This window comes from Eutrigla gurnardus (assembly GCF_963514095.1).
Source record: "Eutrigla gurnardus genome assembly, chromosome: 8".
Lineage (NCBI taxonomy): Eukaryota > Metazoa > Chordata > Actinopteri > Perciformes > Triglidae > Eutrigla > Eutrigla gurnardus.
The window spans coordinates 24,110,678-24,134,369 of NC_139922.1; the positions used below are offsets into that span (position 1 = coordinate 24,110,678).

Genomic DNA, 23,692 nt, shown 5'->3' on the forward strand with positions numbered 1-23,692 from the left:
ATTGTTGATGTGCTGTAATGATGATATTTCCCTGAATTTGTTTTATCGCTGTAACCTTCATCTCAAAAGCTCTAAGTACTATGTGTCACCCATCCTAAAGGGCTCCTTGGTTTTTGCATCATACCCTTGAAGATGAATGAGGTTGAAATATCTATAAAAAATCGCTGCACTGAATTGACATCTAGAAAGTTGCTTTCATCTTGTTGGATAGTCTGTAATGAGACCCCGCTGCGTGTTTTAAAACGCTCATACTTGGTAACGAGATACTTGCAAGACCCTTCACACCCTGGATACGCCTCCCCTCCGGTATGACAAAACAACCAGACCCAAGAAATGTTTCTTCACTTTCAGAATTCAGTCACTTGAACACTATAAATATGAGAAATTATTTAGGAAATTATTATTATGAATTGTTTTAGTTTAGGGCTTCATTTTTATTCCCCATTAAGTCGTGTTGATCACATGGCCCCCTGCAGGCTCCCCCAAGTGCTACCATTGAGCTAGTTAGCACTTAGCTAGCATTTACGCTAATGGTAGCTAGAGCAACCACAATACCCAAGTTATTCCGAATCAACTATCTAGCTGAAAACACAAAAAAACACATAAACACAGACACATGAATTAACATCAGCTTTTACATTCTTTATCTCAACACACATGCAAGCTACCTAGCAGGCTAACTAGCTAGGCGGCGTTGTAGCTAACCTTAGCAAGTCAGTTACCTGAGCTGATTCTAAAGATGTTGTAGCTAACAGGAGCTAACAATTATACAAGTCTGCTGAAATAGCTTGAGAGGCAAAGTATTATTACAATATATAATATAATAATAAGTTGTGTGTTGTTTTAGTAATTCCTCCAGTTTGAATGACATATTTCACACAATTCATACTTTAGGCCTATGTTTATTTATTTCATTATGACAGTGTTTGTGCGTGAACATCGTAATCATTATCTGATGATTTTTTCTTTTTTGTTGGTCTTTTTTTTGGCAACAAACCAGAATCCTAAAACCTGCGCCATGCCTGGACTCATTAACAAGGAGAACCGGAGCGCTCTGCCCCTCAGTGTCTCTGACATCACTTCCTGTGTCAGGGGTTATACTCTGGCCATGACAGCTTCTATGACTTATGAAAATATTGAGGACCATGCGATTGAGGGTGAGTGCGTTCACCACAAGAGACTAAGTTGTTTACTTCAGCTATTTGCACTTTCAACAATTCAAACAAACCTAAGACTTACTATGTGCTATGTGTGAACATGCTCTTATATCTGCTGTTTTTCCTCTCCGACTGCCTCTCAGGGATCTTCATTTATCCATTGGAGGAAAATTCTATTGTTGTAGGGTTCGAGTCCATGATATCCAGTCAGATTATAACACTGCAAATCAAAGACAAGGCGAAACTCGACGACTGTTATGTGGATTGCTGCAACACAACTAATGGAGCCCTCCAGAGCGGCAGTGGTAAGATTGAAGCTATTAATCGATATTGTTATATAGCCAATGGATCAAATTACTACGTGTATAACCCCGTTTCCAACAGCAGGCAACAGCAACACACTGCTTATATAAACCCACTATATGCTACCTGACCGGCACTAACTAACAGACAGACGAAGGATTGTGATGACAAAATTTGAACAGGAACAGACAGAAATGGTTGAAGGAAATGGTGCATTATGAAAAAATGTAGGATCCAGGGTTTTCGGAGTGTGATAGTTCAATAAGCAAAGAAGCCTGTTGTCGTTTTGTATTTGAACATTGAAATCTATTTGAGGCAGCAAAGATAACTCGCCTTGAGGCTCATGTAAATTAAGAGATTTTTTACTAATCCAGTATGGTTTTTGCAGGACACATAGTGATTGACGATGATTTGGAGAGGACAGTGTTAGTGGTTAACCTCGGGGTCATCCCTCCAATGGAGACGGTCCATATTCTGGTTAGTACCTCCTCCGAGCTGTCCACTCTACCCAACGGGGGTATCGAGGTGTCATCCCCACCGGTGTGTACTCCTCGGGTGCAGAGGACCATCAACGAGGAGCAAGGACTGTCCCCAAACTTCTCCAGAACGTAAGAAAAATAGATTCATTCAGGGAAACATGATAAATGCCACTGATTTTCTAATACAACACCATGTTGTATGTCGAAATTTAGTATATATTACAGTTGGAAATCTGATTTTTAGGCCCTGAATGTAATGTTTTTTTGGATGGACATTAGCATTTCATTATGTTCCTTTAACATGGCTCCATTTTAATGAAGTCATGCTTTGCTGCTTTTAGGCGGGAAAGGCCCGGTTGTGCCTCAAGTCCTCACGATCAAACTCCCCACTCCCCTCAGCTGTGGTTGGCGTCACTGCTGGAGGAGACGGCCATAAACTCCATGGACTACGAGTTTAACTTCCAGCTGGAGATTCGGGCTCCCTATCTCCTCGCAGGTAAGAACACTATTTGGCAACACTAAACTTGTTAAAGGAATGATTTGGCTTTTTGGTAAAAAATTGCATTCTTGCTTGTGCTTAAGTTAGATCTACGGACATTCTAATGTTTAGCTTAGCTTAGCACAAAGACTGGAAACAGGAGCAAACAGCTCCTGCCTACCAGCACCTCTAAATGTCAGCAATTACAACATTTATCAATTTGTTTAATCAGTACAATTGTTGTTGTCCCTACGAGGTTTTCAGACAATTAATGGAGGCTGACAAATAGTCACATACTGTAAGCCTGTGTGTTAATTAATAAACTGTATAGGTGCTGCTATTTGGATTTTGGTAAATAGGGACAAAGCCAGGCTTGCTGTTTATATTCTTTATGCTTTGGCTCCTGGCTATGGCTTCATATTTAACCTACAGAAAAGAGAGCGGTATTGATCTTTTTAACACACTCTCGGCAAGAAAGCACTTTCTAATTAGCACATTTTACAAAATGTCGAATGCCTATACACTTGGTGCTGAGAGCTTCATGGTAATTCTCACATTAAAACTCATAATTGTCTCCGTGTTCGCAAAGGTATCAGTGCATAAGTTGCTTTTTTAAAAAGTTCTTCTAAATGCGTGTGTTACATATCCTGCTGGTTTGTTATTACTGTTACTGCCGGATGTCAACAAAGACCTGCTGCGTTGTCGCCCTGTGTAGGTGTAGAGAGCCCGTCTCACGCCATCCGAGCCGATGCAGACCCTCTGGCTCGCTCTGCCACGAGCGTCGTCGTCACTCTGGCTGACAAGTACACTTACGACTGTCCTGTCAAAATCCTCATCTACCCCAGCGGTAGGTCCACCGCTTCCAAACTCACTCGCAGCACGACCCCCCCATGAATCTTTCTTTCCTCCACCTCTCAAGCGGAATATTTTGAAGCCGTTTGTATCACCTCTGTCAGGCTGCTTTCACAGCAATTGTTTTTCTTAAGCTCCCAGTCAGATTATTTACTGCCTCACTTTGTGTTCCTCCTGTTGTACGACACGCCAGGGGAGTCGTTCTGCATTGTGTGGGTGTGCAGTGACAGGCCCCCCCCCCCCCTGTACTCCCATCTCTCTTTCACTGCCGTCTTGACCTACACTATGTGTGGGCCAGTTGCCTCCCAGAGGCGTGAATAAGCTCCGGTCTCACTGATTCAATAGCCGTCTTATGAAGGTTTTGTTCACAAACAGACCTGCCGTCACTGCCGGGGCAATTTAATTCAGCTCAGACCCGTCGCTGCAGCTCCTATCACAACATGGAGGCTTGGTTTGAGCTGAGAGATGAAGGACACTGCGCTGCATGTCAGGCATCTGTGTGTGATAGAAACAACAGAAAAGACGTCTATTTTCATTATCAGCTTGGTTGATTCATGGCCAGGAACACAGCGGTGTTATTTAAATTACTACAGGTACAAGGTTTCTGCAGGTCAGACGTGCAGACAATAGAACTGGAAACAGAAAAACATTTTATATTCAGACTTTTAGATCAAATTCACTCATCTGAGCAGATTTCGCTGTCTTGAAATCCAGCTGTTAAACAGCATCTTTATATGCAACCGCATTCGCATTCTCCCACCCATATGGGGATAACTCTGCACTACAGATTGCCACATCTGCTTTAAAATCTGTCTGTAATATTTATAGTAATGTCCACATCCTGAACAACTGTGTGTCCTTAGAGCCTCATCTGCCACATGTGCTGGTCGAGAACGGGGACATGACGCAGGAGGAGTACGACGAATATCTTCACGGCCGGAGCGATTTCATCAAGGCCACCAAGAAGGACTCCAGCAACGAGAGGAAAGTGAGTGAGTCATCGGCAGCCGTGCCATGTAGCTGAACTGATGGCAACACTGTCATATGACCAGCAGGGTGGTGGAGACTACATGGTGACACATGTCATGAACACAACCTAATACACAGGTCATTTTCTAAAATTAAAGTACTAAGAACACACTGGAAATTCTCCTCCAGTAATCGCATAGAAACCTACAGTAAAATATTATTTAAATATCAAAACACTGAATCCTCTACATTATCAGAAATATTCAAGTTAAAAATCTCTAAATTTCAAGATACAAAGGTTTTGACTTAACAGGAAAGGTTTAAAATTATTATCTGTTAAGTAACTAAAGATGAAGACGAAAATGCAGTAAAAAGATCAATATTTGCCTGAGAAATCAAAATACTTAAGTACATGTATTGTACTTGAGAAATTGCACGTAGTTGCGTCCCATCATTATTATTTTTCAACCTGCTCCTGTCCACTCACGTCTCCTGTGATGAGGCTGTTAAGTGTTCAGGGACGTAAACAGGGGAAGGAGAAAAGAGTACTTAGCCATAAATACGTGTTTCTATGGGGAAAACTGCAAAGGTGCGTCACACTCAGGTTTGTATTTCCTGCACGTCTACAGTAAGTGATGTGCTCAGCCCATCAGCCAAGTCTCTTATATTGCCATTACAAAGCCAATCAGAAAGTCGAGTTATCTTGTATTTATGTATCCTTTTTATTGATACATCCCTCTGTCTCCACAGGTCGATATCATTCACAGGCGTCTCCACAAGGACATCCTCCACAACCCCGTGGTCATGTTGAACTTCTGCCCTGACCTCAAGTCCATCAGCTCCGACCTGAGGAAGGTTCACGGCGAGTTCATCTTCCTCATTGACCGCAGCGGCAGCATGAGCGGCGTCAACATCAACTGTGTGAAGGTACAGCTTTAATCACTTTTTCTTGCATAGCTGCACATGGAGACACACGATGAGGCAGAAGCTGATTTACATATAAATTGTGACCTATCACCTATTTAAAGCAAAACAAAATACAGGTATTAAATGGCAAGCTAATGCCTAAAAACCCATGTTTTCTAATTAGAGGCTGTATAATTGCTTTCTAGGCTCGCGGCCATACTGATTCCACTCTATAGATGTGGTTAGCCAGCTGTGTGAAGGGCATGCACACTATTTATCGATATCTATCAGACAAGTCGTTAATTATTTCCCAATTGTCTCCCAGTCGCTACGTTTCAGACAGCAAGTATTTGAGGTCTTATAGACAACATGTGACGTTTCTTCAATATCTACAGAGCCGACTCACTCGAGGTTGATATTGTTTTCTAATATGTTCGTAAATTATTTGACTGCTCGTGCGCTGACCCTGTCTTTTGGTGTGGTGCTGAGCGGCAGTGTCGATTTGTGTCCCAGACTCTCCTTATTGGATGTGTCTGATACTACAGAGTCTGGGCTTAAGGCCAGCATAAAGGTCAGTTGATATATAATGACCATCTACAACTGTCCTTCCTGCAGAATACCCTTTAAAACGCTGTATTCTAAAATGTACACATCACGCGTTGATCTTTTTCCTCTTTGTCCGTGCACCTGAAAGGTATTTTATTGTTGCCTGTTGTGACCTTTGTGCTCCTCACCTGAATGAAGGTTGAGATAAGTGGTGTTCCTTTAGAGACGGGGCCCGCTGCTGTGGAAGAAGCAGAGGATGAAATGACACCGCGTGACGCCACTCTACTCTCATGGAGAGGAGAGTGGCGTGACAGCTGTGTGGAGGACTGTGCTTCCAGTCCAGACATCAGCTGACGTAGTTGTGTGGCAGTGGGAAAATGCACCAACTAGATGTTAAGCACCTAATGAGCAGAAGAATGCTGCTGTTTATTTTATTTTCTCTTTCACTGTCTTTGTTCTGTTCTACTTTCTGGACATGAGGTTAATGTGCTCCTGCGCTCTTTCTCAATTCAATTCAATTCACAAGGCTTTAGTAGCATTTAAATGTGTTGCCAAAGCACGATTACATGCAATGCATTGAACTGACACAAAAAATAAATAAATAAATAAAATAATAGAATAATATAGATAATTAAAGTCCCAGTCGGCAACATGTTTTGATCGTATTCACTGAAGCCGACACTACGCTCCGATAGAACAACATAAATCATCCAGTTTTAGGGGAAAAAAGCGTGCCTCTACGTGCACATAGAGCCTGTTTGTTTTGCAAAGATCCGACAGCACCCTGATCATCCTGTCCAATCAGCACGCAGGGCTGTGTTCGTCCACACACAGAGCCCCTCCCCCCTCGGGTCGTTCCACTATCACAGGGGGGAGGCGGAGGGAAGTAGCAACAAGCTTCCTATTCCTCGTTAAAAACCCAAACGAGGAGGTCCAAAACAACCAAGGAGAAGAAAAGAAAGATGGCGACGGTTCCCGTGATAAAAACCAGAGTCAACGTCGGACCAGCGTTTCAAAGGTGGCGTGATCTAAGGGAGTTCAAAGGGCACGGAGTCGAGCGGAAGGAGCTCGGTGGTCGTGGGGGAGGAGCCTGAGAGTTGTAAACATTCAAAATCTGACAGAGTGCCCTCCATCCGCCGGATTTGCAGACTGGGATTTAAAATATATATATATATAAGCATGGGAGATGGATGTGGTGATCATCAGTATAAATCTCCCTCTCTCTCTCTCTCAGGATGCCATGGTGGTGATCCTCAAGAGCCTCGTGCCTGGCTGCCTTTTCAACATCATGGGCTTCGGCTCCACATTCAAACCACTATTCACAACCAGCCAAATCTATGAGGAGGTAAAGCGACGCTGGAATACATTACTGCAGTTACACACAAGAAAAAATAACAGTTTTTAACACTTTTTGCCCACCCCGATCTCAGGAAGCCCTGGCCCTGGCTTGTGATTACCTGCGGAAGACCAGAGCCGACATGGGTGGGACGAACATCCTGGCCCCCCTCACTTGGATCCTGAGGCAGCCGATGTCCAGCGGACACCCCCGCCTCCTCTTCTTGCTCACCGACGGAGCCGTCAGCAACACCGGCAAAGTTATCGAGCTGGTCCGCAGCCACGCACGCTTCATCAGGCAAGTATTAGTGTTGAAGCTCAGAACCGGAGCTCCAGTGTGAGAATAAAGGGAAACGATGAATAAGGATTGTAGACAATGTTGTCATGTTGTCTGATAGGAATGGTTAAATACTGTGATTTGTCCCTGCAGCTGTTGACCCACACTGACAAGAGCATTTGTTTGAGGTTGCTGCTGGGTAAATATATATATTACTGTTGTAATAACAGTACTGGTAGAGAAGCTACTGTACGTTGCAAATGTAGTAATTTTACCTTCGGTTTATGGCCATCACGTAAAAAAGCAAAGACAGAACTGACGGATTCCATTAAAATCATATCCTGGGATTGTCAGGGGCTTAAATGCATCACCGGCTGTGGAGCAATAATAATCCTCTCAAAATGAGATCTGGAAATATGTATTCCACGCCGTGTGAATGTCAAACATTATGTACATCACTACAAATGATCTGTCAGAAGAGTGACATTGGTGCAGCCGTGGATTCAGATGAGGAAAAGAAGAACAGAAATGCTCACTGAAGGATGCAAATACTGAACTGTCAGCTGGCCGGTAGCACAATAGATCTGCGATACACTGGGAAGTCATTTCAATTTACAGCCTGAATCCAAGTCTCACACTGTGAATCCCTCTCCTGAGTCACTCTGAAGATAATTGACTTTTGTCTTCCCCCTTTTAATGGATGACCGCCCCCAGAGCATTGCATTAGGTACACAGAGCGTGGCCAATTCATCGACACTGTCTGGGTCATTATCGCACCATGGTTACAAATCAGCGCAGTCATTCAGTGGCAAGACTAAACGGGCGATCTCCTATCCTTCTACCTACGTCAGAAGGTCGACATCTCCGTTGTAATCATTAAAAATGCAAAAGGGGATGTTGCCTCGGTGTTATGAAATCAGCCAGCTCCTCCAAACAAAATGGTAAAACATCAACGGAGCACCCTGAGGATTTGGAGAGGCAGCAGGCAATGTTCCACCTCTTTTTTTTGGCCACCATCTGCATGCACGTCCATGGAGCCGCGGTGTTTTTTTGTGTTTGTGCAGATGTTTTACGTTCGGCATAGGACAGAACGCTTGCAGGAGGCTGGTGCAGGGGCTGGCGACAGTTTCCAAAGGAACAGCAGAGTTCCTGGCCGACGGAGAGAGGCTGCAGCCCAAGGTACTCATTTCCAGCTTTTGTGTATTAATCCTAATGACAACCCGCTACTCCGAGGGGCCACAGGAGAGCCATTATACGGTGGTTTCTCGGCACAGAGTGTCTACCGCTGGTACCAATTAGGAAATCAGATCTCGGAGACGCTTTTTGCTTTATGTGCTGGTCAGCGAGAAGCTGTGTTTTATATCTGAAAGTTTATTTCAGTGGGCTCATTTAAAAAAAAAATGTTTTACTCCACAGATGATTAAGTCGCTGAAGAAAACCATGTCTCCGGTACTCAGTGACATTTCCATTGAGTGGCTTTTCCCTGAGACCAAAGAAGTACTGCTGTCCCCCGTGGGCAATACCTTCCTGTTTCCAGGGGACAGTCTAATCGGCTACAGTGTGGTCTGCGACGCCACCCGCTACCATGCCAACCCCAAATCTGTAAGAGCAAGACATCAAAAGGAAGTGGACAAAAGACTGCATGCGAGATGACCTTTCTGGAACCTCAAATACGTTTTTTATCAAATATAATCAAACCTCATGAATCTGATGTGTCACCTTTTCAAAATCTCCCCAGGATAAGAGGAGGCGATACAGCATGATGCGCTCCATTGAGTCGGCCAGCTCCGTATTTTACCACTCTCAAGAGGAAGACCCGGTGAAGACGGGCAGCGACAGTCAGGCGTCCAACAGGGACGCGCCTCTGTATGATTCCTACCAGGACTCCATGACAGACAGTCCGGCCCCCACGGAGCAAGACATCATGGGTAAGGACCTACAGTACCTGCATCCGGCTGATTCAGTTGAAACTGCCAATCGAGCCAGTCGGGCCGGCCAATGTAGGTTAGCTTCAGCACATACAATGTAGATACAAGGCCTGGTAACGAGATTCTGCTCTTTGCTTCTATAAAGGTTGGAATCAAAAGCCGTTTAAAAGGTACATCTTGTAATTAGAGGTGACTAGTGGAGTTGGATAAACATTGATGGCGGCTGGACTTTTGACATTCAGATGAACCTGGCTTTGAAGCCAACGTGGACCAGCTAACACCACAAGCAGATGCAGCGTAGATATCAGAGACCAGTATTGGTCAGCCTGTATCAGTGTATCAGTGTCTGTATATGTGGACTGATTGTACCTGCCAAAGCATCAGACTAGAGCCTCACAGAGCCACTAGCACGGCTGTGGACTCTCGTTCATCTGCAATACTGGTCCTTGTTGCTCATACCAACTGGCAACTTAATCTATTTATTCCAAATAATATGCATTCAGAAATAAAATGTATTTGTGCGAGTCAGGGGATATTTCCCATTCAGGAACCCTTTGGGTTGACTATTTCTATTTTGGGACAAAACACCAGGGTTGGATTGTAAGACGTCTCCGAGAAGGCGCGCATACAGCACCAACCAGATAATGGACTACAACCCGGCAAAGAAGGTCTACACGCCCAGTGATCCCAGCTCTGTGGTGTCAAAGAATCCACTGAGGAGAGCCAAAGTCCAGGAGCTGATAGGCCAGATGAGCCCCGAGCAGGAGACCCAGTGGAGGAACGACTACCAGGTCTGGTCCCGCCCAACCCTTTGTATGTTTAAGTACACACATGGGTGTTAAATAAACTTCAATCAGTCATGAAGGCAGGAGAATCTTGTATTGTGTTAAGTTTCTCTGTATTCAGCCCGTGTTGATAAATTAACATTCATCTGACCCTCTGGATTGGGGTATATTGAAGCGCAGACTAATGTGTACTCCTCAGTAATAAAGGGCAAATTTATGAATGCTAATTAGGTTTGAATATTGCTCAGAGAGCATCTCAGGGAACTAGACAGAGTCCACTGGGCTGTGAAGAGATTATATCTTCTCTTCTTAAATTAAGCTGAGGATTCACTGAATTCGTTACATAATTAATTCACATCAAATAATTATGAGTTGATAAAGTAAATCTCTATTTATTTATTTGTGTATTGCCGTATAATCAAAGGCATACAATAATATATTAACCTGTGCAAGAGGGGTGAGAAGATTACACTTGTACCAAAACTTAAAGCAGGATAAACATTCATTTGAATAATTCTATCATACAGCAGAAATCTTATGTGGTAATTAAGAAAGTAACCCTTTGGTTTTGGTCTCTTAGTCACACAAAATGATAAACCTGATAAATCAAAAATCGCGATACTTTGCCGCCCAATACAATAGGGATTTTTCAACTCCAAAGATAGATAAAAAAAAAAAAAAGATTCATGTTTAGACGCGTTGTGAATGCAGTACTTTATCCTTTTTTATTTTATTTTCAATATTTATTCCAGTGAATTTCATGGGAATTAATAAAATGGAGAGACTGTTTTGAATGAAATAGTTTCTCAATTTGTCCTCTGATCAATATCATGTGAAGTACATATACAGGTACTTGTGTTTTCATCTTTATTTATATCGCGACATCGTGATACTTATCGTATCGTGACCAAAGTATCGTGATACGTATCGTATCGTGAGGTTCTTGCCAATACTCACCCCTAATTATTATTAATAATAATAATTTGATTTTAACATGACAATGAACTCCAAATAAATCAATAATAAAAATAATTGTTTGTTGCAGCCCTTTTTGCAATATAGATGATTTAGTCTAAGAGACTTATGATTTTATGTGATATTCCTGTACCATCTATATGACAATCATCACTTGAAAGCATGATGAAATAAACCCACAGAATGACCAGAATTACAATAAATAAATGAGGTTCCATACATCATTGAGAACCTGATTATTGTTATTTGGTTTCCAGCCACAGTTGGCGAGCCTGTGTGCCACATCTTCCAGAGGGCGTCCTGCCAGCTGTCACAGACAGCTTTCTCAGCTGGAAGGAGACTCGGAGATTCATTCCCAGCCTCAGGACAACCCTCAGCCCAGCGGCGTCGGCGCGCCGCCTGCAGCTCGCAACTCCGCCGGGGAAGATGGATCCAGATCGTCCACTGACAGCCCTTCTGTTGGCAGCGTGGGAGATATGGGTGAGACGCAGTCACAGCCGGTCTGTTTTAGGGAAATAATGAATTGAATGTGTCTGCGTGTCCATTATTTATGTCGGAGTGAATCTGTGTGTTTTTGTTATTCTTTTTGGTGAATATGTGAAGCTTGTTTTATGGTAGAATAAAACCAAATTAAACCAAACAAATCAAATCATCTTAAAAGGGAATTGTGTGGCAATGAGATTATTATTTGATTATGTCCTCTTACTTTGCTTTTTGCACAAGATACAAGATACAAGATGTTATTTAGTGAGCTTTAGAGATGCTGGTTTGGCTAGTGGCTTCCACTCGTTCCCAGTCTTTATGCTAAGCTAAGCAAACCGATGGTTACCGCAGCTACATGTGCACAAACAACGGCAAGAGGGCTGACATAGTTGGGCGGGAACTGGAAGGTGGCAACAACATGACCTACCCTACTCTGCCTCTGATTGGCTTATCCTGATTTCCTTACCCTAAACCTAACTAATCTGACTTAACTAACTAAAACTATCTCTCTCCTCATGCCTAAACCTATCCAATCCAACCAACAAGAGCAGCAAGTACTAGCCAATCAGAGGGAGAGTAGCAGGTTATGCTTAAAATTTAGTAGCTTTAGCATCAATAGGTGAGTTTAGGTGAGTTTATTCACATACATACATACATACATATACATGATTTGTGGACATATCGGACAAGAAGTGTCCATGCATGTGAACTGGTCCCCAAAAGAAGCTACCTAAAGCTTATGCTAGGGGGAATCCAAGATGAAAAATGAGACGTATGATTGAGCACAGAGGTCCCGAGAAGAACAGTAGCCTCTATGATTTGCTACAGTTGAGAACAAAACAGAAAGTTAATCTGGTAAGCAGTAGCCGGTGGCAAGCTTCAGATGGATTTGAATACCAAATGATAAATTCACATTCAGGAATCAACCCTGTGATATTTCAGACGGCTATGGACACCAGGTATGTCAAGCAGAAACCCCGCAGGAGACCCACGCTCCAGATCTGGGTGCAGCCCAGCAGCTCAAGGGCGACTGCAAGGCCGTGGTGTCCGGGCTGCTGTGTGGGACACCGGCGAGCTGGGAGATCGTCTTCGATATCGAGCCCTTCCTAAACGGCCGGGAACGTGAGGAAAAGGTCCACGAGGAGCTGTGGAACGAGACCTTCCACCACATGGCCGGACGCTCCATCATACGCGACTTTGAGCACATGGCCGATAAGGAGTGTGAGATTGAGCACGGTGAGCTATTTGGGGATTTAAGTGTTTGTAGGGAAATTTGTCTGTTTATCATCTCATGTATGTGCTTTCTTGTTGGAATTTGTAGCTTAGCTTAGCACAAAGACTGGAAATGGGGGGAAATAGGTAGCCTGGCTCTGCCCGAATGTTATATAATCCACTGGATTAAATAAAGGGATGGAGTAGGCCGATATTTCTCCCTTCGTCTGGCTGTTTCCTCTTTAGCTACAGATATAGCATCTCCTCATCTGAAGAAAGCAAATAAGTGTCTCTAATTATCATTATAAAAGGGTAAAGTGATGATTATTATTTTTACTGTCAACAAGCGATGATGGGTATTATTAAGCGATCGCTAAAATATGTTACCTAAAAATAATTTGCGATGATTTTATGTTATGATTCACAGGCTCTGGCAGAAGGTACCAGCTCTACGCCATTCACACCAGCAAGGCCTGCAATATACTGAGCAAGCACACAGCGTTCGTTCCCATCGACCTGGACACTAATGAGTATTTGCAGACATGTATTGAATACATAAACCCTGGTAAGTCAAATGGATTTACTGTGATGGAATTATTTTTTACCTGCAGACCTCCAGAACACCTTCTGTAGTTTAGTTGTAAAGGCTATTAAGTTACCTTGCCCTCAACTAAAAGTATTCTCTCATTAAAGGACATTTTCTCTCATATTAATTGGATCAGAAGAATCAGCTCAAACCCCCGATTTTCATTCTGTTTTCAGGTGAAGGTCTGAAGAGGGGCTCGCATTCTAGATCTCGTTCGGGGAGCAGGAAGAGCAGAGGGTACTCCATCGGATTGGGTCGCTCTCAGTCCAGCGGCATGTCTGAGGAAGCCGAAGACGCCCTGCTGCCTAACAGTAGGCTGCATTTGATATATTCAGCTCATATTTAAATCCCTGGCTCGATAAACAGCAGAAGGAAGGTTTCATTTTCTAGGCACCTGTGAATCAAGTAAAAAATAAACAGGATTTATGTTATTATATATTTATTAAAATCCGTCTTCATTCTAAATGGAAAGGTGTTGCGTCGCCAGCGCTGGTAGCTAGGAGATATTGAGCACTCAGAAAGCTGTTTGCTCCTTTACAGTAAAAATACTTCAACTTCGGCAAAAGGGCACAACATCTCAAATTGGCTTTCAGCGGTGGCATAGCAACAGCAGGTGCTGAGACTAGCGCACTACTTGAGCATCTGCTTGGCACTGCCGGTTAAAAAGGAGAGGATGCAGATGAGCTGCATCCGTGTTGCCTGGTAATGTCGTCTTTTTTTTTTTTTTTTAAGAGTTAAGTGGTGAGGGGGAAAAAGTGGAAATTATTTTTGTTAAAAAAAAATCAAATGAAACTAAATCGCTGACGTTTCTTGATGTTCTCAGATGGAGAGGACGCCGCCTCCCCGTGCAGCACCCCCTCCTCCACCGGATGGGAGAGATGCAGCTTCACAGAGGGTACGTCCAACACATCAGCTGCTCATTCGCTGCGTCTCTTTGACATAAACTGTCTGCATGTCGTGTGTCTTTTTCTGTTGCATTGTTCCAAACGTGAAACCTGATGCTGACATTTCAGTCCCTCTTCATGTAAGAGATGACTGAAGTCAACACAATGGACAACCTCGTATTGACAAACGCTGTCTGGACCTTTAAAAAAAAAGAAAAGGGCAAACACTGAGTGAAGTGTTTCACCCGTGGAGGGGAGACAGCTGGAATATGTATCCTTCTCTGTCACTGTTACATCCCACTTTGTTGTGTGAGACTCATGTTGAGAAGCAAACAATAAATGGAGAGAAGATGCCACGGCTTCTTTCTCTGTCCTGCCACTGACTAATCCTATCTCTGCATCTTCGTCTCCAAGCCTTCCAAAGAAGTCCGTCGGTGACCTCCGACCAATCACAGAAATTGGTGGAGAGCCTTTTTTCTGCCAGGTGGGTGACTGGAGGCTAGCTGGCTTCATAACTGTGCTGCACGAGCAAACAATGAATTCAGCCTGATATGATTTTGAACCGCTTTTCCCATCTGTATCTTTTTGCCAAATAATTCTATAGTTTTATTTAATATTTTATATCAGCAGTGCTCGTTTGAGCCACATGAGAGAGCCTGATTGTTCATATTGTTCTGATAATTGCAGCCCACTTATCACATTTAATCTAATATGAAAGGCAAATGTATTCTGGTTGTTTAACTGATGAGAGGGAATAAAAAAAACTCCCCCTTAAGGCACTTATTTGGTCTTATTCATAAAGTATTTAACATATGTTTTCAGTTATACATGCATAAAGGCTAGTTTACCTATTTAAAAAACAGAACATTTGCAGATGTATTAGAATAATGGAAAGATAGGAGAGAGACAACCATTCATGATCCCATTCACACAATTTAGAGTCATCACTTGACCTCACCTAAATGTTATTGGTTAGATTGCAGATTCAGATCAGCGTTTCTCCAGATATATAACAGATAGACGTACAAAGATTACATAGAGCTGCTTTGTTCATATATACTGCGATTTACATGCGCCTCTCTCCCTCTCCTCTAAGGTTGGCCCTCAGCAGGACTCGTCTCCTGACTCGGGCTGCCAAAGGATTCATGTGTCGATCTCACAGCAAGTCCGGCGATTCAATCGGAGAAAGTGATAACGAGAACAAAGACTACATTCCTCTGGTGAGCAGCGGATCTATAACACGTGAATGCTCATTTTCATCTAAAGTTCCGATTCGTCTAAATAGATGTGACGGAGAGTCTTAAAGACTTTACACTTCCTGTCTTTGCGTTTTCCCCTCCAGAACTCTGTCCATCACCTTTTTAATAAGTCTCGTCAGCCTCGAGCTGTTCCCATTGTTTGAACCACCAATCAGCTCTCAGCCTGCCACCTCTGTCTTGTTGTCTGATTCATTTTTGTGTATTCATAGTCCTGTCTTTTCATCTTTCATTTCTTTTATTGCTGTGTGGGGTTTTTGCTTCTTCTTCCCCGTTTAGCCTGCTGTTACCTGCCTGCGAGACCACTCATGTATTAAATCATTGAACGGCACTAGTCTGCCTGTTTTCCTGTGTTTGGGTCCACCCCCTGCTGTCCGCTGCCATGCGTATCTGATTTATATCCAATCAAGAACCAGTGTCTGCATTATGCAAGGAAAACAGCATCCTAATATGGAGGCGATAACAACAGGATATCATCCGTGGATATTATATTTAATCAGTTACGTAAGCTCAGCTCAGTCCTGTTTCTGTTATAGCTGGCTTGCACGTGACTGTAGTTTGGAAAAGAAAGAAAAATATATATATATTTCAGTTAATTTTATCCATAACCGACCGAGGAGGGAGTCACATAACCTCCGCCAAGTAAACTGAAACAGACAAATTGGTAGGTTGACAAGTGATAGAACAATTTACACCTCGGTTTGGGCCTAGAATCCAGGCTAACATATAATAATATAATATTACATGACCACTCTGCTCCGACCTGAAACCCCGAGACCTTGAAAGAGACTCTAATTATGCTGCGCTCGCCACCTTGTTCAAATCCAAGGGCAACGAAACACCTGTCAAAAGTGATTCAAACGGCTGCTCCCCCCCCCAAAATGATCTTCCCTTTCCTTCAGCAGCGACTATAGAGCGATCCCATTGGAAGGCAGCTCACGCCAGCTGCTGATTGAAGCAGGAAGTAATGAACCACGGTAGACTTGTTAAGATATGCGGTGCGGTACAGAAGAACAGCGTGTACTCAAATCAGTTGATCATCTTTCTTCACGTCTTGTTTTGTTTGTTCGTTTGCCATGCATCAAAATGGCTTCAATGCTCCTCTACGTGTATATGCTGCTGATTAAAAGTATAACTTCTCTTTCTGTGCTACACATACATTTGGCTATCAAGAGCCTACCGAACCACAAACTGTGAAATTACACAACCCAGACAGTTTTCTGTGGGCTGTCTAGATAAGAAAATGTGATTAAACAAGTCAAGGCTTGAGAACTAGCTGTACACATCAAGGTGCAACATGTTTTTTGAACAGGCCAATAAGAGCAGTCTGGGCTTTTTGGGGGGGAGGGGACCCTTCAGAGACAGGCTTTAAAACGGAGTGTTTCTGACCGAGGGTGAAAAGAGGTATATTCAGACAAACAGCATGAGAACAATAATGAATTCTTTAAAAAATAAAGCATGTAAACATGTTCTAGTAGAAATCCCAGATATGAGAATGAACCTGAACGTGTCCCTCCTTTAAAGGTTGGAAACAAAATTAAAAACATGAGCTCTACTTCATGTTAAGCTTTGACCTGATTCGTTTGGCACAGGTTTTGTTGCAGTTGGCTAGCGGTGCGTTCCCCTTGGACGCAGCTCTGTGCGACGCCATCAGCGTGCCCATGGACAAGCTGAAGTGGACGTCCCCCTTTACCAGCCACCGCACCAGCCTGGGTCACCTGTCCCACTCCAGTAGCCGCCGGGCCGAGAGCGCCGACGAAGAACGCGGATCGCCGTGTGAACCGGAACCGTATCAGCAACCTGCGGAGCACGCCGTCGGCATACAGAGCCCTTCTCTGTCCAGGAGTTCCTGGACGGACGTCGGCCCTTCCTCGTTAGGCAGCCCGTCCACCGCTTCTGAGCCCCCGCTGTCCCCTCACTCCCAGGTGGACAGCGGGCGGAGCTCTGGCTCGGGGGGCTTGGAAGCGGCATCGCCTGGCGGCGCGCTAAAGAGGATGCTGGATCCAGGGAGCATGGTGTGGGCCACAGCTGTGGCCCTCGCCTGGCTGGAGCACAGCTCTGCCGGTCACTTCATAGAGTGGGAACTGGTCGCCGCTAAGGCCAGCATGTGGCTGAGCGAGCAGGAAATCCCAGAAGGCCGAGACTTGGCCTCCGTCAAGGCCGCGGCCAACCAGCTCTTCATCATCCTCAGACACTGGGATGAAAACCTGCAGCTGAACATGCTCTGTTACAACCCCAACAGTGTCTGAGGCCTGCTAATGCAAGGCTCAAAGTACTCTATTCCATATGATACTATGCTAACTGAGGCTGTACTATTGTCTGTTTGGCAGTTTGTCCTCTGGAGTTTTTGCTGTTGCAGTTGTGACAAATGTGTTGTTTTTTTTTTGTTATGTGCCGTTCCTCCAAACATATCACAGGCTCTTCAGAGGCCCTTTGTGCAAGCTATTACCTCGCTGGTGCCATATACTGTAGCTGGATCCCTGTTAGCTAAGGGATCTAATCGGATTTATGCCACAGATTTGAGTTTCATGGCAAAGAAAGTCAGTGTTAAATTAGTAGCATGCCGGACCACTGTCCATCAACATTTGAGAAAAGCTCTTATTGTCATCATATTGATGTTATGGGGAAAAAGCTGCAAACAAAGTGTGAGAGATGACTGTTTTTACATCTTTACAGCATTTTAGGAATTGATTGTTGAAGAAAATATCACACAACGACATCTAGGTACTTGCTAGCAGCACTACCTGTCTTTTTTATAATGCCTGTTACCATTACAGTGATCTCAATAGTTGCCATTTCTGCAGTTTGATTATAGCACACACAGAAAAAATATGCAAAAAGCTAAAGAAAATATAAAATATATGTTAAGATTTGTACAAAAAAAAAGAAAAAAAAAAAAAGAAAGAAAACAAAGAAAAGTGGCTTTGGTGGGAATCTATGAATGTGTATCCCACTAGCATGTTATTTACTATTTATTATTTAATGATACATACAGTTTATATTTTTTCACTTATCTGAGTATACCTGTCTTAGAGTAGAGGTGTTCTTGCATTCGTCTTTTGATTCAAAGACAGTGAAGTGTTTACTATGTAAGTGGATATTCATACTTCACCACTTCACACACATTTACACCCTGTACCTGCCAGGTGTAACTGCTGCGTAGCCAACTAACACAACTAATGATAACTTGATCATATATATTATCCATTCACACTGAAGAAGAGGGAATGGTCCAAACTTTATCAAAATGCTTTTTAAACAACAAAGAAAAGTGGAAAATGTGATTTAAAAAAAAAACACCACCACAATGCACGCCAAATTACATTTGTTACGCCGACGATATGAGATATCGGAGACTCTGGGATTAAGTGATTTAACTAGAAAGGTACACTCGGTAGATTGCTAATCTCCGCCAGGTGTGTCTGTAATGAATACGTCCAAGAAATGCCTCAGCCTCTGTCTGGACACTAAGAATCCAACGGGATGTAATTGTAATTACACGATGGCGTTGCTTTAAATGTTGCTGCTGCAAAGGATTGTAGGATTATCGTATCCCCTTTCCTTTTCTAAACGAGGATGTGGTTAATCTAAAAGAGATACGAAAGGAAGCATGGAAGCACCTTTACTGAGCATTTAGAGAAACCGCTCTGATCACGGCTGCCACTTTGATACATTCGGGTCATTTCACTCAGTTAGAAACCTTCCGAAGCCAAAAAAAACAACGGTTATTTGCCTGCAGCCCAAGACATTTCTCAAGTTTGAATGGTCCAACCCAATTTACAAACACCGTCACGTCATGCTCACAGCTCATTTACCGCAAGTGCCTAACCAAGGTTTAAAGTTGGCAGAAAATGTAGATCTGTTAACTGCAGTTTAATCCATATGTTTGGCCCCTTTCCCCCTAAATATACAGTAGCTGCCCTTCTTTCTTGAATCTGTGTGGCCTATATGGGCATCTTTCTCTATTGATTGACTTTCTTATCCCATCAGCGTTGCTTTACTCAGGTATTTCTTCATCCCCCCCCCCCTCACTCAGGCTGAGTTGCATACATCCTTCTGCATGGACACAGGTGTTTGTTATGGTGTTTAAAGACCGAATCGCCACATTGGAGCCAGTATTTTTGCAGTGAGTATTTGCTCTCTGACATGTCAAAAATAGTCATAATTGTGTGCTGTAATTGCAGTAGTTAAGTGCAGCGGTAACTGTTGAATTTTTTTTTTTTTTTTTAAATGTACTGGATCGGTTGTATAGTGCAGTATCTTTCAACTTGCTGTGTGTGCCTTTAGAAAATGATTGTTGACCGTTTGAGGCCGTCAAAAGCGTCTGTAGTGTCTTTATAACTGTCGATGCTATGATCAGCTCTGCAGGTGCATGGAATAAAATAACTACCACCAACGTTGCAGGTTTCTATAGTTGTTATTGCCCCGCCGCTAACAACGAGGGGTCAGCAGCAGCGAGGGTCAACGCTCTAATAGGACACCTAGTGTGTGTGGAATATTAAACTGAGGGTTGTGACGTTTTTTCTCGATGGCTTCGCACATCCACTGTGGGTTACCTTTTTTCTCCACACTGTACATAACACATCAAATTATTGTAATTTGCCATGCACAATGGGCCTCATTCACAAATATATGCATGAACCGTATATAAGAACGTTATTACATCTCTATCACATTTCCTCGTATAGAGAAACATATTCCAATTCATGTATTCCGTGCAAGAACCTTTCTCTGCTCATATTAAGTGACCGTGGCCCATTTTCTTCTCCAGTGGATCTCGAAGTGAAGGACATGCCGTATAATTCCACCTGGCTCAGTCGGTGATGTGATGTCGAGGTGACATCCAATCGCATTGGTTGCAGTTCTTTGCCGCACGTGACGCGGGCAAACACGCTCCGTTCACAAAAGCTGCCACAATACAGCTGCCTGAAATCGAAGAGACTACTAGCAATTAAGATGACAAGCCAATCATTTGAAAAAGTCCAGCCTTATTACAAGGTTAAACATGCCTGGCACAAGAGAGAAAGAGGCTTTGAAAAGATTGAGCAAAAGGAGGAATGGCAGGAAAACAGACAGCGCTCGGGAAAAAATTCAAAAGCTCATTATTACCGTGGCGCTAATAGCCACATTCAGGCCTCCTTTACAGATCAAACGAGACCCCCCCCCCCCTCCCCGGCGGTGTGAGTGCTTTGAAGAGCACACCAATACAGAAAACACATCCAGTTATGCAAATCAGGAAATCCATTCAGGTTCGTTGTGATAATTCACGTGGACACAGCAAACATAGCATGCCTGTTCCTTTTTCCAATACACGGACGAAATGAAAATGACCAGATAAGAAGTTTCAGTCACCTACTGTTGCTAGGCTACCCACTATGAGATGAGAAAAGGTTTTTTTCCCGAACTAATATGATTTCAATACGTATAATTACTCGCACCATCGTTGTGTTTCACACAGGTCGGCCCCCTCAGTGGTCACCTACAATGCCAATTATTCTCTTCCATTACAGCCCAGTTAAACCTCCTCCGGCTGCCGAACGGAGGCCGATGTCTTATTGGATTCAGATCAGGGCAGTTTAAAGCTGCCAAAAATCCAGCTACTAGATGTTGCACTAGCATTCACCCCTTCAATTGCATTCACGTCACAACACAGCTGCTTGAAGTGCATGCGCCCTCAGTGGGTTGCCAGTGTTCGTGTTAGCTAAAAGCTAGCTTTAGCGACATTTTACCAGTCAAGAAGAAGAGTAGCCACCTCGACGTGACTTTTCGGTCCTTGAAACCTCCTTCAGCTGACTCCGACGATCAAACGCTGATCAATGTTCACTCTGAGCTTTTGCCACTTAGCACTTGGGACTGGTACCAATAATGCCGCCCGCTTACCGTCAAACTCAGCCATTTTTATGTTTTTGTTCCAGACTATCCGGCAACCCCAAAGACTCCTGACCCCTGACTACACAGAGATACCTCGTGATGCCAACGTCGTTATTCTATTGACTCACAAGCCTTGCTAGAAGCCGCGGCCACACATCTTCAACTGAGGTAAACAACACATTAATTATGGACCGACGACATTTTCTAAAACGATTAATTCACAGAAGTGATACTTTTGATTCTGCACCTTTCTAAAAGCTCTGTGTGGAAGTGGACGTATTATTTTTTTTTAAATGATTCGTTCACATAAAAATGTCATCATTATGACCTTTAATGCGCACACAAATAGCTGCACAGTGCAAACATAAGTAATTACACTGTCTGGTTGGAAAGCTAGTCCAGTGGCAGGTCGTGGGGTAAAATGAATGAATCCGGCCTCAACTTTGGGGATGATTAGCAGTTCCCATGGAAACCATATAAGTTGTTTCTTTTCTTCTCCTCCCCGCAACATGGTGTGTCAGGAGCGCTGCGAAGACAATCATCTCAACAACGATGTTTGGATTGCTTTGGTCCAAAGGACCTCCAAATGCGTTTCCATTTTATACACGGACTTATTCACCGTATCTGTTGATCTATCTGACAAACACTTTTTTTTATTTGCAACAGGGAGCGCTTGCCTGAAAAAAAGAACTAGAGTGAGTGAGCAAATCCTGTTATTCAGCCTGATTAAAGTGGAGGAGGTGCTTCAGAGTAACAAAGGTTCAAAGCAGTTCATCACCAGAGTATATTTAGGATATTTCAATGTCTCAACAAACGTTGATCCAAAGAGAGGTGGGACTCTGACGGACATATGGTCTGCTCTGGTTTAGAGAAGACTACAATTTTCTTCAACCCTCAGCGATCCTTATTGACATATTTTATGTCATAGAAGAAAAACTTCAAAATCTCTTCAGCTTGGTATTTTAAGGACAGGCCTTATTTTAGGCATCCAAGTGCAAAAACGATGACTCATATCCAGGTTTTAAGGCTACAACACTCAGTAGCACCTTTTGTATCTGCTTCATCTTGAACACAATGATATAAAGACAAAATACTTCATACTTCACAGCTAACAAAGACAGACAAATAGTGAGGAAATCCCTCTCATATCAAAGTTCAATTAACTGTGTGACTTTTAAAGTGCCCTTGTATTCATTGCAAACTAGCGGTGTGCTGAGAACATTGATCAAAACTGTATTCTCTTATTAAAAAAAACACTCAAATTCTTCATTTTGATAAGGCTTCTATGACTGGAGCCTAATTGAACTGAAAAAAAAAATCAATCTGACGCCTTGGCAGCCAACAAAACGTTTCAGATAAAAGAACTGCAGGAGCGTAACTGTAGTGATTCAAGGGTGACACTTCCTAATAAGTAACCTTAATAGTGCAATTCAAGTTGCTTTTATGAGCTTCGAGTGCAGTAAAAAACACAACATAATACGAACGAATTGGTCAGGATTAACACTTCCATCCGTATAAACCACTTTTGATGCCATGGCAATTCCTACAATTACAGTGTTGAAGAGCAATTTATTATCCATTTAAATTTGTCTATTTGTCTAAAGTAAAACCAGCTGAGTAGATTTTTATTTACAAGTATCAGTTTGAAGAGTTTACATCAAGTTTCCATGGTTTGCTGGAGAAGATGAATCTTTAATTATATTCATTTAAATGATAAAGGGTGTTAATCGGAAAGTAAATGCTGTTAACATGTTAATGGCCTGTATAGCCGTATAGGCAGGATTTGGATAGTCCTTATGTGAAATTCAAGAAGGTAATAATAGAGGCAGTTCCTGCTGCTACAATAAAAAACACTACATTGAAGTGTTTCCATGGTGTTGGGCCAGAGTGCTGCAGCACAATGAAAAAGACAGACACAATATTTTTTTAAAAAGGGAAAATTCACCAGCTTTTATGTGGATGTCCACTCAGTATGGAAAGTGTAGTCGATTGAAGCAATACATTCCTCAGTGGGTGCTATATTGACAGAGAAAGCTGGGTGTTCTTCCTACACTTTGAAGCTCAATGGATATGGATGTAGTTGGACGTAGTTCTAGTCCCTGCTCCTGGGTAGCCGGGGGTGGGGGGGGGATGGGGGGGGGATGCTTGATGCCGGTTCAAAAACAGAACTTCCTTGTTCTCGTCGCTCATATTGCAAAATTACGATTCCAGCAACCTAATTTTGTCCACATATATATATATATATATATGTGGACAAAATTAGGTTGCAATGACTTGCAGCTCTTGTAGCTCGTTTTTGTGAGGGCTATAGTTTTATCTTTGCTCACAAAGAAATGGTTTAAATTTCTTTTAGCAACTGCTGTAGTTGAATTTGTCCCAAAGAATGGACAGTAAAATGCTGAAAGACCAT

The 23,692-nt window shown here is 43.0% G+C and overlaps 1 protein-coding gene across 1 annotated transcript; it reads left to right on the forward strand.

Annotated features, from left to right (window-relative positions):
* The first annotated feature begins 991 nt into the window (after window positions 1–991).
* On the forward strand, window positions 992–18,230 carry vwa5b1 (von Willebrand factor A domain containing 5B1). Its single transcript, XM_084015528.1, has 21 exons — window positions 992–1,157; window positions 1,301–1,462; window positions 1,849–2,068; window positions 2,281–2,435; window positions 3,133–3,264; window positions 4,133–4,257; window positions 4,989–5,165; window positions 6,925–7,035; window positions 7,121–7,323; window positions 8,367–8,481; window positions 8,719–8,904; window positions 9,041–9,230; window positions 9,822–10,021; window positions 11,248–11,470; window positions 12,416–12,709; window positions 13,113–13,250; window positions 13,448–13,582; window positions 14,095–14,166; window positions 14,570–14,639; window positions 15,252–15,375; window positions 17,004–18,230. Exons 1-21 carry the CDS (start codon window positions 1,019–1,021, stop codon window positions 17,658–17,660), a joined length of 3,828 nt encoding a protein of 1,275 aa, XP_083871654.1. The 5' UTR covers window positions 992–1,018; the 3' UTR covers window positions 17,661–18,230.
* Window positions 18,231–23,692: the final 5,462 nt, after the last annotated feature.